Raw genomic sequence first — 16,239 nt, 5'->3', positions numbered from 1 at the left:
CTCTGCTGAGAGCCTCCCCCAGCGTGGAGGAGGTATGTGGGAGGAGTTCAGGGGCTGAGCCACTTGGGATGAGAGCACCAAAGGGAGTTGAGATCTGGCCCATGGAAAGGAGTGCCCACGTTGGAGAGACCAAAAGTCCATTGAAGTGTCATCCATTTAAGTCCTTTTTGAGCTCACTAGTCGCTAGGTGGTGCAGTGGATAGAGCCCAGGCCTTGGAGTCAGAGGACCTGAGTTCAAATTCGGCCTTAGAACCTTGGCATGTCCTAGCTGTATGACTTTGGGCCAGTCATTTCATCCTGACTGCCTCCCATCCAGGGTCATCACCTCGTGCCCTGATAACTATCTGACCACTGGACCCCAAGGCTGATGACTTAGCCCAGCCCCGCCTCACTCCAATCCATGTGCTTGTCATGGCATCCCTGATGTCATGGTCTTCTGTGAGAATGAAGGACAAAATATCAATGTTGGGACCAGGGTCTCGGGTTCTTTTACCTACATGATTGCTACCATGAAATTTATTCTGGATTGAATTTAATCTACTTCACCTATAAAAGGGACCGGAAAAGGAGGTTGGACTGGAGAGTGACTCTCCCCATCCTCTCCTACACTGCCCTGGGCAGAATAGACTTGAGAAAATGCTCGGATGGACCATGGACCTGAGAAGAGCAGGGATGGAAGAAGCCAGAGTGAGGGGGGCTGGAGCATCTGCCCCAAGCCTGCTGGCTGGAGACTTGGAGTGAGGACCCCCTTACTGGGGAAAACAAGACTGGAGAGACAAAAAAGAGCCCCCCCCCAACATCTGAGGAATCAAAGGCAACATCAAACTCCCTCGTATGGGAGCACTCTCAAAGGAGGCAGCCTGCCCTGGACAGAGAGGGTCAGTGGAGGAGGCAGGAAGGTCTGCCCCAGGAGCCTCTTGGCCGTGTTCCCCTCTGGAAGTTCTTGCAGAGTCTAGGCCAGACCAAACAGGTCCCGCTCTTCCCCAGACCTTTTATACCAGGACTTTCTTGTTTCCCCTCCCCAAACCAAAATCGAAACAGATGATCCTGAATTCTGGACAGACTCAACTAGAGGAGCTCTTCCATCATTCCCCCTGCCCTCCAGAAGTCATGGGGTTTGGGACAGCTGACCTTTGTTAACTAGCACATTACCTCAGACCCCCACCACACCAACCTCCTTGGCCTGAAAGGAACAGTCAGCTGGCTCTGGGGAGTGGGACTGGCCCACCCTCAGGAGAGTCAGAGACTTGGAGGCACCTGGTGACCCAGAATGACTCTTGTCCTGGGTCCTGCTACAGACTGGGCTGCTACCCAAAGCCTTGGGTCTGGAGCCGAGTTCCAGTCTAGCCTCACATACTTAGCAGCCAAGTGACCCTTGGCAGGATACCCACACACCTTCTGTCTCGGTTCCCCTATCTGTAAAACAGGACAGTACTAGCACAGTCATCCCAAGGTTGTTATAATGGTCTCGCCATACCAGCCCTGAGCAGAGACTGGAGAGGGAAACTCGGGGAAAGCCCAGACTTGAAGTTTCCATTTATGTGATAGACCAAGAGAGCTGAAGGAATTGATCCTGTGGAAGAACTGGACAGCTGTCCCTGCCCAGTCACCATGGCAAAGTGGGGCCTGTGAGGACTGTACCATGGTCTGAGGAGGGCAAGGGACCATAGATGAGGGAACCCTCCACCCAGTGGCACTCCTGCTGGAGGGCCCACAGGAGACCCACTTAACTTCCCTACTTGTGCGTCATCCGCTCTCCCCCATGCTCCCCCATGGCCCCTGCAGTTCCCATCCTTGGCATTGCTACCCTGCCACACTCCTCCTCTGATTAATGTTTAGAAGCCTCCCCTACACTTCCTGTTTCTCTGGGGCACCCCTCCAAAGAGCCCAAAAGAGCCTCAAACCCTCCCTCTTGGGAGAGCTTATTCAGTGACCTCAGTCGGACAGTTGGCAGCCTCCCACCTGGAGCACACCCCCTGCTGCCATCTTAGTCCTTCTTCCCTTCATCCAGGAGCACGTGTGTGCGTGTGTGTGTGTGTGTGCGTGTGTGCGTGCGTGTGTGTGTGTGTGCGTGTGCGTGCGTGCGTGCGTGCGTGTGTGTGTGTGTGTGTGTGTGTGTAAGGTGTGGAGGAGGCAGGATCTTCCAACACACTCTGACTTGCTTTAGCAATGGGTTGGATCCACTTGATGCCTCTTCTTTTGGGCATCCTCATCCCCCAACTCACATTTACAGAGCATCTGCTAAGCCCCCTTTCCTTCCCCTCATGGCCTCCCCTGGCACTTTCCCGAGTGGGCCCACAGTGCTGGCTATTGTCCTTGGCACAGGAGATGTCAGGCCTCCAGAGTAAGGTGCCAGGTGCTTTGGGTCTTCTAGGCAGAGACTGTTTGGATCCACAGAATGTTGGGGGAAAGTCAAGTCTTGGGGTCTCTAAATGACTTGAGAGGTCTCTGAAATGAGGGCAGGTATGACTAAAATGGTGAACTGGAGTAGACTGGGGCAGCACCAGTGTTGTCATCCCTCCAGCACTGAGAAGAGGACAGTTGGGGTGTTGTTAAGCTTCTGGGGGCACTTGGTTCTCACATCCAATTACTCTTTATGCCATTTTCATGACAATGTCTTTGGGAACATGTGTTCAGTTAAATGGGAACGATCTCCCTTTGCTGGGGAATCAGAACCGCCGGCTTGAGTGCCCACTATGACCTCAGGCATGGGCATCCAGATTCTGAGAAGAGACCCAGGCCCACAGCAGAGGGGCAGCAGAGCCTAGACAGAGCAATGATGGCTTTGTCTGGTTCCTACTCAGGATTGTAGGTTAGAGTTAGGAGGGGGTGATCCAGGGAGATTGGGAGCCCACCCCCTTCTTGTTCATTTTGCAGATGGATGCTTTCAAGGAGCCCAAGCCAGAGTCATTCTGGAGTTCCTGCCTCATTGGGGGATGGGGGGAACATGAGGGGATTGAAGGGGCAGGTGAAGGAGCAGAATCTGGGTGAGGTGAGGATGATGGAGAACCCAGGGCAGTGAACCCATCTGGGGAAAAGGCCCATGCTGAGAGAGGAGGCACATGGGCAGCCAGACCACCTTCTTAGACAGGAACAGAAAGGAAGTCGTTGAGCATCTTAAAACTTTGGCTTCATTTGCCCAAGAGATGGTAATCATGGTAGTTTATCTCCAAAAGTTTTCTTCTGCACCTTCCAGAAAGTGTCCTTGTCTCTGCAGAGCCCAAGGCATCTGTGGGGCATTGAGGAGGGCAATTTCCCTCCTGTCCCTGGGAGCTGTGGCCCAGAACACCCCAGGGGTCCCCCTCTTCAGGTCATCCCTGCATCTCCAGTCACAGATGTCATTTAAACACTGGAAAGCTAAGGCTCCATGATCCCAGCCTTTCATTAAAAGGGTTTTCCTTGGTCTTCATGAGCTAGTTCCCTCTTCAATATAATTTGGTGCTTCCCAGACTTGTGAATGAGTTGGGGTGGCCTTGTTTGTGGCCAGTGACTTTGTCAACTCCTCCCCGGGGGTCATTTGTTGGCATCTGGGCTGAACTTCAGCCAGCAGACTCTAGGCCGTTCCCAGATGTGGGCGGTCCAGAACTCCGAGCTCCCCCTGCCCCAGTGGAGTGAAGTCCTGCTTAAGTCAAAGAATAGATAGCAGTGTCTGGGCAGTCTCAGAGGGGCTGCCACAGTGCCCTAGACTCGGACAGCAGAGTGGGTAGGGACCACTCTTCCTGAACAAGGCTCTTCTGCCTTTCCTAGGACACAGCAGGCCGGTTCAGCCGCTCTGGACCCTCCACCCAGCAGCCTGCCTTTGAAAGAAAAAAGAAGAGGCTAATTTGCCTTTTTATTTCTAAAAATTTTCTTCTTAACTTAGTTACAGCAGCAGCAGGAACCAAGCCAGTGGCCAGTAAGAGGGCCAGTGACCTCAAGCTCATTATTTCAATAGAAGGAAGAAAGCAGAACCAGCCTAATGAGGACCCACACAGAATCTTGCTCTGTGACAAGAAATCATCCCAGAAGAATCTAAAATATTAAATAAGAAAATGTGGAGTGGAGCTGATACTCTTAGAGCTGGGGGCCAGAGGCTTGGGCCTTGGCGGCAGTGCTTGTACTCCATATCTCCCAAGGTAGCTCCAATGCCCTGAGGGCTATGGGATGGCAGGTGAGGGAAAAGGGACAGCTGCCAGGCTGGGATCAGGCGCATTCCCAGCTGGGTGATGGCTGGGAGCTGACCAAGACCTGATTTGGGCCATCAGGGATGCTGCCAACACCATCCCGGTGTCCGAGGACCCTGACGATCGGTACGTTCGTCGGCTTCACACCAGAAGCCGCAGAGAGCTCCTGGACGTTCAGAAGTCAGAGCTGGGCCGGAGGTATGGTGCAGAAGCCCCACCTACCTTCCCCCAACAGCAGCTAAAATGATTTGGGGGCACCCAGAATAGCTGCCTTAGAAGTCTCTGTAAAGGAGGGTGAAAGTCGAGCTGTTAAGTAGGGTGGGGTGGAGGGGGCCCCTCTCAGGTAGGGCCACACCCCAAGTCTCTCGAGCCAACACCTCCAGAAGGCAGCTTCTCCTCTAGGCTCCATCACCCCAAGTTCTGGAGACAAAAGGAAGCCCTGAGGGCTGAGCCTCAGGTTCCCTTTCCCCCTGCTGCTGCCCCTTCTGGGGCAGGGGTCGGGCTACTCTGCTGTTTCCAGTCTGTTGGTGGCACCTTGCACCCTCAGAACGGGGGTTTCTGGGAAGGAGGCTGGCGCTCCTCAGGCTGATTTTCCTCCGCTGGAAGGATGTTTGGATTTCTAGAGTCTGCAGGGGTTGTTGAACTTTGTGCCGTCTGCCTTTTTTTTCCCCCTAAAGAGAAGAAAGGTTTATTTGTTTGGCCACTCCTTTGGAGGGGGAAAGAATGTGATGTATGCAGGGACTGCACAGAATTTCCTGTTACAGACCCGTTCCAGACCGCGGCCCTGGCAGGAATTCCAGAGTGGCGCACTGGAGGCTTCTTCCTCAGTAAAGAAACACCATCTCAGTCTTCCTTTGGCCCATCGTGATGTGGGTCAGCCTGGGGCTCAGCTCCTGGGCCAGGGGGTGGTCCTCGCTGTCTCCACCTCCCAGGGCCTCTGCCAAGAATGTGCCCAGGTTTCTTCTGATCTCCCAAACATCTGGGAACGAGGGGCTCTCTCCTGGGCTGCCCCCAGGCATGTTGCCTCTGCTCGTTGAAGCTCAGCTCTGCAAGGCCAGACGCACCCCTGACCACAGACCCCAAGAACGTGAGATGCTCCTTGTAGTGCCCCTTCTTACATCATCGATTGCCAAGAGGAAAGGAGCATGGGCATGTCCAGAACCCACCAAAAAGCCCCTTGGGCTGGTCAGGTGGCTGGGCCATCCCCAGGCCCATCATGTTCATGGGGAGCTGAGCAGCTGCTCTCTCATTTTCAGGGAGACAGGCCCGAGGATCCTGGATCTGGAAGGGCTGACTGATCCACTGCCCTAGTTTGATGAAGTGGAGAAGTTCATAGATGTGTCCCAGGAAACCCCACCAGACTGCTGGGGCAGGATTTGAACTCAGCTCTTCTAAGTCCAAAGCCTCACCATACCATGATGACTAGGTTGGCCCAAGAAATGGTTTCAGGATCACGGTGTCCAAGAAGGGTCTGAGAGCCAGGGCTGTCTGTCAGCCTCCCTCCCCTGGCCTATGGGAAGGAGCCCCCCTCTCGCGTCTGACCAGCGCCTGGGGCGGCCTGTCCCTTGAGGGACTGCTCACTCTCTTGGGAAGCTCTTCCCCAGCACCAAGCCCCAGGGTTCCTCTGACCCTCCAGCCTGAGGGCTACAGAGACCCCAGAAGGAGTGGTGGGCCAGTTTGGAATTCAAGGGACATCCCGTCCCTCCTGTGAAGGAAACAAACTGGATTTATTTCCCACCATGCCAGAAGGGGCTCCGGGATGGGGACCCTCTCCCTGGGGCAGCTCCCCAGCCATGCTGCTGCCAACCACCTGACTGTGTGACCCTGGACAAGTCTTCCAACTCTCCGTGACCTGGACCATGACAGAATGGGAGCTGAGGTCTGCCTGGACCTCACTGGATCTGAGAACAGTCTCCTGTCCAGCCAGCGCTCCTGTTCACACTGTTCTGGGGAGTTCTGGGCTGGCACACTCACCCTAGGATGGCCAGCTCTCCCTGGGGGTGGGGGTGGTGAGGGGACTCAGATCTATCCTGGGAGGAAACATGGATTTCTGGTCACAGTGTTTACACCGGTAGTGCAGGAATGATGTGGGGAGCTGCATCAGCAGAAACTGGAAATGCTCGAGATTTGCCTCAGAACTAGAACCCGCCGGAAACCTCGGCCCCTGCCCAGCCTGGCCGGCTCATCAGGATGGAAAGGTGGAAAAGCAACAAGGGGAAGTTGGCCAAGGGCTCCCAGGAAGCCTGGGCAGTCTTGGCATAACAGGAAGTCACCGTGTTTTACAAGAAGGCAGATTGAGACTCGCCAAGACTTATCTGGTCATGTGATCATCGGTAGACTCAGAGGCAGGATTTGAACCCAGGTTTTCCTGGCTTCCAGGCAAGTAGTCTAGCTACTGCTCCTCCTTCAGGCTGCCCTTCTCTCCCTGTCTCGCGAGGGCACCTGCCCTCCTAGAGGGCACCTGTTGGAAGATGGGGATTGGGAAGATGGGGCTGGAGATTGCTTCTTCAAACTAATTTTGGGACCCATTTGCATGGAGAAGGAAAACTTGTGGCCATGAATCCTGGGAGTCCAGGGACCCTGCAGACAAAGGGCGTTCACTCCAGCTTCTAGTTTTTGTGACTTTAGGGTTGAGAAGTTATATCAGTGATGTGGGTTGTGTCATACTTGACCCCATCCTATGCTGAGCCTCCAGAAGTGTGAGAACACATCTACAAACACATCGAGGCCTGGCCCAGACCCCACAACAGTAGTCCTGTGGATAGAGACGTGTCCCCCCATAGTCCCATCCAGAAAGTGCAACAGCGTTCAGTTGGCAACCAGTGCCTTTGGCCCCAAAGTTGGTGACAGTGAGGATGGTAAAAACATCGGGGGGATGGGAGGGGAGAGAGGTGTGTAGAGATGCCATCTCTATGGCCCACATGTGTGTTCATATGTGATTTAATCTAACAACATGTATGTGAATTGTGTATAGGTGTGTCAATACAGTACACAAACATGTGTTATTCTAAGTGTGTAGATATGTCTTTAGTACATGTGTGTCTGGGTGAATGGATCACAAATGCCCTTGGATCTGTGGTGGGGTCACTACAAAACATCCATGTACCTGAGGTTGCTGCCCACACACACAGTCTCCTGAGAAACCCTGCACAAGCCGGCCTTAGAGAAGTGGCTCTTTGAATACAAGCTCCCTCCTCCCAACACCCCCCCCCGACAGTTTGCGCCTGCCTGGCGACAGGAGGGATCGACATGTCCAGGATGCCAGCATGCCACTGCAATAGAAGGGGCGGCCCCAGTTCACTTGGGTTGCTTTTGCTCGCTGGCTCTTTTCATTGATCTGAGCTCTTGAAGCCTTTGGATTCTTGGGGGGGCCCCTCAGACACCACCTAGTACTAAACCAGTCTGGCTTTTCAGGGATGGAATGCCTACCCACTTGTCCAGGCATGTGTGTGCAGATGCATGCACATGCTCACAATACAACACATGCATACCTGTGCACACATGTGCTGCAACACATTCACACCTGCACAGTACACACTATTACACATATACACACTACAACATATGCCCTCACTCACCAACACACCTGTACACATGCACACACCTATTTTCCTCATGATTACCACACATCCCTGCTACAGATGTGTTCCCAGAAAGGGCCTGGACCCAATCTGGCCACCAGCAGCCAAGACAGGATAGAACACCTGGGGTCTGATCAGGAGAGCACCATGCTTGGCCATAATGGTAAATGATGGCAAAGATGCAGGTGGATAATATCATTTGAGGAGTCAGCTGCATCCATGGGTCACAATAGTGCAGCACCTCAGACCCAAGCTGGAGAGTCCATGCTCTGCTAGAATCTCAGGATATGTGGAAACAGGAGTTTATGTGTGGATGAGGACCAACCTCCATTACCCCTCTGAAACTTAGGACTCAAAACTTAGGCTTTTCTTTTTCCTCATGTTTTTGTGTCTCAGCCAGGCTCCGTCGTCTCCTCCCTGTAGATGGTGAGTTCCCTGAGGCAGGGCATCTTTGGGTTGGCACAGCAGGACCTGATATATAACAGGGGCTCAATCAGCAAGGTTTCCCTTGCTCACCATTATGTTTTATTTTATGGGTTAAAACTGCTCTGAACCCTGAGGGTTCCACAGCCTTCCTGATCTACTTTGGGGGGGGGGGGCTGGGCTATCTCCCAAGCCTGCAGTGGCTGCTTCTCTGGATCCCTAGCCTTGTTCAGGGGTCAGCCCAACCCCATTTTCCCAGTCACCCCAGATGCTTAACCCGCCCCCAGCCTTGGACCCATTCGATGTGAGGTTTTGTACTCTGGTAGAATGGAAGCTTCTGTAGGGTAGGGACTGTTCTCCCAAAACTCAGTCCTGCACCTTGGCTATAGAAAGTGCTGAAGGTGCCCGTTGACTGGTCTCTGGGAACAGACAATGGGATAAGCTCCAGTGGATGATGGAGGCAAAAGGATGCCTAGGTCGTCTGCTGTGAATATTGCTTCATTGATGACTGGGTTTAACTGGTTTTTCTTGGTTCCAAGGGAGCTTTCAGTTTGGGGCCTGGTGGGGTTGGGGGGGTAGTAACCTGGAACGGCCCAGATGTGAAAGCACTAAGTCCCAGGGCCATCTCCCCCTTGATCCTGCTGCTCTCCTTGGATGACCCATGGGGCCCTGGGCTGGGCTGAATTCTTCAGATCCCTGAGGTGTTTGTTCTCGTTCTCATTCTCTCTCTCTCTCTCTCTCTCTCTCTCTCTCTCTCTCTCTCTCTCTCTTCACAGCATCCCAGAGCAGCATCAACCTGAAGAAGCAAAGAAGCCGGAGCATCTTCAGCTCTTTGTTCTGCTGCTTCCGCAACTACAATGTTGACACCACAGCCATCCACAGCACAACCGTGCTGCCCCCGGTGGTGGAGGAGAACGGGGGGTTTCAAAAGGTCAGTTCTTAGGTCTCCTGCTGGCTCAGTGTTCGAAGTGGGAAGGAGAAGTGGCCAAAATGCCTCTCGGGGGCCCCAGGAAAATCCTTGCTCTGGACCCCTGGACTCACACTCAGGGGTTCAGTAAATTCCTGAATTCTGAATTAAGCCCAGGTCTCAACTAGAGAGAATGCAACCAGGATTGCCTTGTTTTCCTGCTGTTCACTCTTACCTTAGAATTGGATCATTTGCAGTAATTTTCCATTCCTCCAGTTTCTTGGAGTTGGAAAAGCATTGCATTGTAGAGTAGACAAGACCAGCTTGCTGTGGGGGAACTGTGTCAGCCCAAAGGAGTCTGTTCCTGAGGCAACAGGACGTTGCCTTCCCAGTCAAATAGGAGACTGATCCCCTCCTTTGCTTTATTGCCTTCATTTGTCGTTGTCTTCATGGGTCTCTGCTCAGCCAAGAGCTCTGGGAGTTCCCTGGGCAGGTTGAAAGAGGGGAGGACTGGAGCAATGTGGTCTCTTCTAAGAAATTCTAGTTTCCAGTGCTTTTTTTTGAGGGGAGTAGGCATGGGCTGTTGGTTGGGGACCTGCTCCTGCACTGTCTTCCTCCTAATCAGGGAAGTTGTCCAGAAGGAAGCTGTTATCTGTCATCAGGTCAGAAGGAGAATGTGACCCTGGGCCCTGGGGCCAGAGTGGGATGCAGAAGAGTCATCACCATGGGTGCCCACGCTTCTGCTTCTGTGGCCTGCCCTGTGACCAGGTGGGCAACTCAGGCTCCAGAGGGAGGCAACCACAGGTGCATCTTGGGAATATGCCAAAGCTGGCTTTCCATATGTCCAGGGATTTATTTCCAGGGTTTTCTGGCTTTGCCTTCTTGAGGATCACAGAGTTCTTCAGATGCCCTGAATCTCACAGATGTACTCATTGATTGCATAGAGCCCCAAATACCATGAACCACTGCTGATATTTCCAGAAGTTAGAACTAACTAGCTTATTCTAAACCATCCATGATGGAAAAACAAAATAGATGAGAAATCTATACTGTCTATGTGCTGGGAGCCCTCAGGCTTCCATTGCTGTGGCTCTTTGAATGAGCAGGAAGATAAGCTCCACTGTGCAATTATGGGGGCTTCCATTGCTTCCAAGCTGTTGACTTCCCCAGGTCTTAACACTAGTGTCCTCCTGGTCGAAAGACTGCATGACTGTGAGTCATGGAATATCACAGGCTAGGGAAAAGTCCAAATGATAAGAGCCCCAGAGTTCACTTGAGGCACACCAGGTGCCTCACCAGGTGGGCAGGTGGCCAAAAGAGAAGCTGGGCTCATCGTGAAGCAAAAAGAAGAGGCTGCAGATGGCCAAGGGGACAAGTCAGTGGGATAGCAAGCAGGGGCTGGGAAAGATGTGCCCAGACCAGCAGTGGAAGGAGTCATGAGTCCACCCATGTGGCCAGTATGGGTTCTTGATGACTGTCTCTGAGGGCCTGGGGGCAGGCCTAGGCCAGGCCAGGGGAGGCATTAGCCGGGGGCTACACTAGGAGTTGTCTTGCCCTGAACCTTTGATGGAATAGATAGCTTTCGAGTAGTCTGATGCAAAGACCAGCTAAAAAACATTTTAGTAATAGGAAGAGTCAAAAGAAACCTAGAAATGCAAATCTATTTGAACATTTCACACTGTCTGATGATGTAGTGCTAACATTCTAATTGGGGAGAAGAAACAAATTTCCATTAAAACCTATGAAAAGGTATTGAGGATGATGGGATTAGAAAAACAAGGGATGGGGGAGAATTGGTTCTTTTCTATGGGTTTTAAAAGGGCAAAGTGAGGAGAGGAGAAAAAGAATAGAGGGCAAAGGGGAAGCTCATTGCTTCTTCTAATTGAGGTGCTTGAGAAGGAGAAGGTCCAAAGGGCAGGGGAGGGGGCAGCTGTTGGCCCTGTCCCAAGGCAAGGGTACTGGGGATGGGTCGGAAGGTATGTTAAGAGGGGGGAAAGCACCTGGCCAGGATTACTCACCAGCCAAACAAATGCCCAGGTCCTGGGAGGTTGTTAGAAGGAGGAGAAGGAAAAAAAAAGTCAATCTGTCCCTCAGGCCCCTGTATGTACATCATCAGAATCAGCAAGAGAGTCGGGTAACTCAAAGGGAAGAGAGCAGAACTAATTTTTTATGACCAGTGCAACATCACAGAGAGCACAAGCTTTGAAAGACAGATGAGAGCTAGGGAGTGATCCAGTGCCGTGGTCCCAGAGAGGCCCAGAGTGGCCAAAGCTCCAAGCGTGCCTCCTGTGGGGAGCTGCCACTGGCTACAGAGGAGCCAGGAGGAAGCCTGGGACCTGGCTCTTGGCAGACAAGGCAGACACCAGTCATGTGGATGGATGGAACAGATTCCTTTGCTTTTTTTTCTATTTTAGTTCTCTAGTTTTCTGAAGGTTCTCTTTGGGCCTCCCTACTTTATTCTTCAAAATCAAAAATATCAATGAAACCCCCAAAAGCAAGAGGGCCAGAGAAGGCTCCCTGGTGGCAGTGGCATCTCAGAGCCTGCCCCAAAGCTGAGGATGCCCAGAGGCCCCAGTCCATTCCAGGCCTGCAGGAGGAGAGCTAGATGCTGATTCTGGAGAAGAGCCCAAAGGCCATTTGAACCAGGATATGGTAAAGTGTGAAGGGGAGTTCACATAAAAGAAGTTTGGAAGTGGGGACTTGAGGCACAGCTTTGGATGTAACCTTTGTGGTGATCAGACTCTGAGGATATGGCAACGGCTCAGACCTGAGGATGGCCACACTGCCATCAGGAGCTCCAGCATATGGGACCTGGTGATGTCCAACAGTCATTCCCCAAGCACTGACTGGCTATGAGAGCCTGACTGAGCTTCTAGGCTCAGACACGCCCGTGAACAATGAGCTGCCCTACTCCTTCTAAATGGTGGCCTTGGGTAGGGCATCGACCATAATCCATTTGCATCAGCAGCAGCTTTGGTCATGGTCTTAGACCCTCACCTGGCCTGCCCTCAGACAGCTTCCTTGAACCCATCACTCACCCAAGATGTATTCACCACTAATCATGGGGGTTGCGGAGAGGGGCAGAGAAACTTGGTCTCTGGGATCTCGATCTCCTCTGTAAAACAGGAGACAGGCTTCCATTCATAAGGATTCCCGAGGTCCTGCCTGGCTCTCAGCAAAGAAGCCTTTACTAGAGTTGAATGGAGTGATACCCTTGCTGGGGCCATGTTGCTGGGGCTGTGCTTGCCAGCCCCAGTTAGGCCCTAGCAAGTGACAGCCTCTGTCAGGATAGCCAAGAGGACCAGGATCAGCTGGAAAGCACCACAGTATCCCACTCTTTTTTGGCCAACCCCATGGAAGCTGGGAATTGTTGGCAAGCATCTGGTCTCTTCTATCATCCCCAGGCAGAAGAGCTCAGAGGATGCTCCTCAAATGAGCATCCTGGTTTATCAGCTTGAAAGCTGTAACTTGGCCAAATGGTGATTCCCTCGAGGTGAGTGGGCAGGACCAGAGCCTGACTCTGGGCCTCCAGCCTCAGCCCCAGCCTCCCTAGGAGACCTAAATGATCTGAGGAGTGGTACTGGTGACCATGACAACCTAGACCTTGGAGGTTTAATCAGCAGTAAAGACAGCTTTGTCCCTGAACTCCTAGAAGGGCACTGTTCTGCCTGAGGCTTGGGAAACTGTGCCTTGATCTGATTGTAAATTTGAGAGGCTCAGAGAGTTCTCCCTTTTTTTCTTTTGGTCCCAACTTGTAATTTTATTCCTGGCGTGGAAACTCCTTTCCTCAGTGCCAGTCTGAACAAGCCTGGCACCTGGAGGTACAGTGACTTGCCTTGGGTCACCAGATCAGTATGGGACAGAGATACGGCTTCACCCCAGACTGCCAGCCAGCTTGCCCTGAGCCCTTTTGTCAGGAAAAAGGAGACAAAAGTCCTTTTTTAGAGAGGCCGTGAGAGAACTGCACAGGGAGGTCAGTTGGTGAATGCCTCTCTGACTGTTTAGACTCAGGTCTGTTAGTAAGAGAGTTCAACTGGCAAGGAGAAGTGAGGCTGTAGCTCCCAAAGTTGCTGAGGGCATAAGACCCTACCTCATGGAGCTCGTGCAGTCTTCCCTGGCCAGAGATGCTCCATCTTCCCCACTAGCTCTGCCAGCTGGGCCTCTGCTGGAGACAGAGGCACTGTGTGGGTGCTCCCCGGGACTCAATGGCCCCCAGCTCTGAGATGCCATGAGTTGGGGTCAGCATCTGGGATTCTTATCTTTCAATGGAGAGGCAGGACCAGCAGGGTCCTGGCTCCTGCCTAACACCATGGCCATCACGGGGCTATTGCCATTTAGGGCTCTAACGAAGCAGCTCTGCTTCCTCTCTCTGTCAAAGGGAAGTCCCCTGGCCTTTGGGGGCCTCCAGAGACTCCTGGTAGTTCCTGATGGTGTCCAAGCCCTGATAGGGAATTGTATATGGTGTGTGTGTGTGTGTGGAGGGTGATTCTGGGACCCACCACGCTCTAGCTGTGTGACCTTGGACAAGTCAGCTGACCCCTCTCTGAGCCTCAGTTTTCTTATCTGTAAAAGGAGCGGGTTGTATTCCTAAGGGGGAGGTCTCCCAACTCTGAATTTTTATACATCTAGAATTCTTTCAGGAATAGAAAAATGTCATTTGCTGTTAGTTTCTAGAGCTGGCCTTGGGTAGTGCAAGAGGCCAGTCCAAAGCCTATTCAGTTCCTGGAGGTGAGGACATTAAGGAGGCGATGTGCTGGTGGTTGACTTTGCTCAAATCCAGCAGCCCCCGAGGCCCCAACCAAGTAGAATTAGGAAAGCTCTGTCCCCTTGGCAGGAGGCTGACCCACCAGGTGAGGACTCCCTGTTGGCCTGGTCAGGCAGGGAAAGGCCACTTCACATTGGCACAGGGAGCTGGATGTGCAGGGAACCAGCCTGGGGATCAGGGGGGCTGTTTCAGAGAACCCCAGAGCCTTGGGGGACTGGGTGTTGGGCCAAGACACTACTGGGAGGCAGCTCCCAGCCCATGGCCATTATTTGTCAGCCAGGCACCCTTCCAAGGGTCTCCCTCGCCCCAGCGACTCCTTATGTCTCCTAAGAGGTTCCTCATTAGTCTCTCCCTTCAGCCCAGAGAAGGTGGAGGTTTTCCTCAACTTGTTATGGCTTTTGTTTGTTCTTTCCGCAGGGTGACCAGAGGCAAGTCATCCCCATTCCGAGTGTACGTATTCCCCCCGTCCTCGGGTCTGCTTTCCCTGGGTCCGGCCGAGCTTCTGACCCGAGTCAGCTGGCTCCCCAAGGAGCTGTGACATGGAGCTGTTGTTTTAAACAGGGGCAGGAGGTCCAGCCAGTTCAGGAAAGAAAGCCCGACTCCGGCCCTGAAGGGCCGCCCGCCCCGCCTCAGCTCCAGTCTCCACTTCCACTGCAGTCCAGGGCCTGTCCCCTTATCTCTGAGGGCGGCCCTCAAGAGGACATTAAGGAGGCCACACTCACCAGACAGGCCAGTGATGCCGGGCTCCCCTAGAGGGTGTGACCCTGAGGTTCCAGTGGCCTTCTTGGGGGGGGGGCAGGGCTCCCGGGACCCAGGCTGTGTGGCCAGAGGCAAGTCACCCAAGCTCTCTGAAGATCCTGGGCTGTGCCATGGTCATGGGTGGGCCCCCCAGGTGGAGACCAGGGGCTCCCCTCTGCCGCCTGTACAGACACAGAGGCTCTCAGCATTCTCCCCCTTGTCACAAGGACTGGGAGCAGTCCCAGGTGAGGAGCTCCCTCCCCCAGGGCAGATCATGATTCTTCGGCCATGTAGGTGTTTCTTAGAGCCCAGAGAGTTGGGGTCACTCAGCCAGGAGTTAGGGCTGAACTCAGGTCTTCCTGCTCTGTAAGGCTTAGGCCAGGGGGCCTCTGTTGTTGCTGTCCTGACAGGACAGGCTCAGGACAACTTGAGGAAAGCCTAGTGTGTGGTGACCCTCCTTGCCCTCTCAAGGCTCTCACTGCCCTCTTCCTAGAACGGGCACATCTCTGGTCTTGGAGCTGGGAGGATGAACTGCCTCAAAGTCCCTCCTCTGCCTCTCCCTCCTGGTCTTGGGGGTCCTTATCTGGAGCAGGACAGGCTGACTGACCTTGGGAGAGTCTGCCCACCTCCTCAGCCTTCAGGGCCTCTCAAAATTCCTTCTGGCCCTGAATCTCTGATGGTCCCTTCCCAGATCTCCCCCATAGGCCCTACAGGAAGCTCTTCCCCTCTGGACAAAGCCATGAGGGCCTTTCAGCCCAAACTTCAAGATCCTCCGGGGTCACCTCTGAGAGCTGAACGTTGACCTTTCCCTAGGGGAGGGCCAGCTGCCCTCCGTCCTTCTGTGAGGGTGGGGCCGCCTCATTCATTCCCTTACATCCAGGAATCCTCAGAACAAATAGCTCAGGCTCTCCCATAGCTGGGATTTCCTCCCAGGTCCTCATGTGCCCTGAGACTTTACAACACATGATGATGATAACAATCCTTCACTGAAACAAGGAAGTCAGTTGAGTTAAAAGAGAGAAACTCCCCAGGCCAACAGAGCCCTTAGGAGACAGAGGGGCCTTCAGAGGATTCCTGAAGCCCTAGGGAGGAAGGCCGGAATGTCACTGTTGGCAAGACAGTCGGGTTAAGTGACTTGCCTAAGGTCACACAGCTGGATCATTTAAGTGTCTGAGGCCAGATTTAAACTCAGCTCCTCCAGATTCCAAGGCCAGTGCACCATCAACTGTGCCACCTAGATGCCTGTCGATAGAATTCTGAAGAAGGGTTTGTTGTCCTAAAAGAGTGAGAGAGCAAGCAAGTGTTGATCACTCTGTCCATCTCCCCTTCGAATATGGTTCTTTGATGTGGAGGGGCCTCTGGCAAAAGCCAAGAATTCCTCAGTGGTCACCAGTCAGAACACCAAGGAGGCCCTAAAGCAAGGTACAGATGCCACTGCCACTGCCAGTCCTCCACTGAGGACGACCTCCCCAAAGATTCTCTCTCCACATGCTCTTCTGTGTCTCCAGCTCCCACATTTGCCTCTTATGGAACCCTGGGAGTGAGTCAGGAGCCCAGTCAGCCAAGGAGTGCTCCCCGGGGTCATTGCTCCTGCCCTGCAGGGCAGGCCCTGCCTGCCCTGGGCCAGCCCACATCATCCTTAGGAAGCATTTCTAGATGTTG

General features: G+C 53.3%; 1 protein-coding gene across 4 annotated transcripts in view; it reads left to right on the top strand.

Annotated features, from left to right (window-relative positions):
• CTDSPL (CTD small phosphatase like) overlaps positions 1–16,239 on the top strand; it is a 59,284-nt gene that overhangs the window by 22,882 nt on the left and 20,163 nt on the right. For 2 of the 4 annotated variants that reach the window (XM_074199268.1, XM_074199271.1), the window contains exons 2-4: positions 8,944–9,098; positions 14,257–14,289; positions 14,401–14,568. In XM_074199268.1, the coding sequence (XP_074055369.1) occupies positions 8,944–9,098; positions 14,257–14,289; positions 14,401–14,568 (356 nt within the window). The remainder of the gene's footprint in view (positions 1–8,943; positions 9,099–14,256; positions 14,290–14,400; positions 14,569–16,239) is intronic. The other 2 variants (XM_074199269.1, XM_074199270.1) reach the window with 2 other exon arrangements.

The sequence above is a fragment of the Macrotis lagotis genome, chromosome 8, assembly GCF_037893015.1.
Source record: "Macrotis lagotis isolate mMagLag1 chromosome 8, bilby.v1.9.chrom.fasta, whole genome shotgun sequence".
In the NCBI taxonomy this organism is placed as follows: domain Eukaryota; kingdom Metazoa; phylum Chordata; class Mammalia; order Peramelemorphia; family Peramelidae; genus Macrotis; species Macrotis lagotis.
The sequence above is the reverse complement of the archived record's forward strand: the minus strand, read 5'-3'. Positions and strand labels throughout refer to the sequence as shown.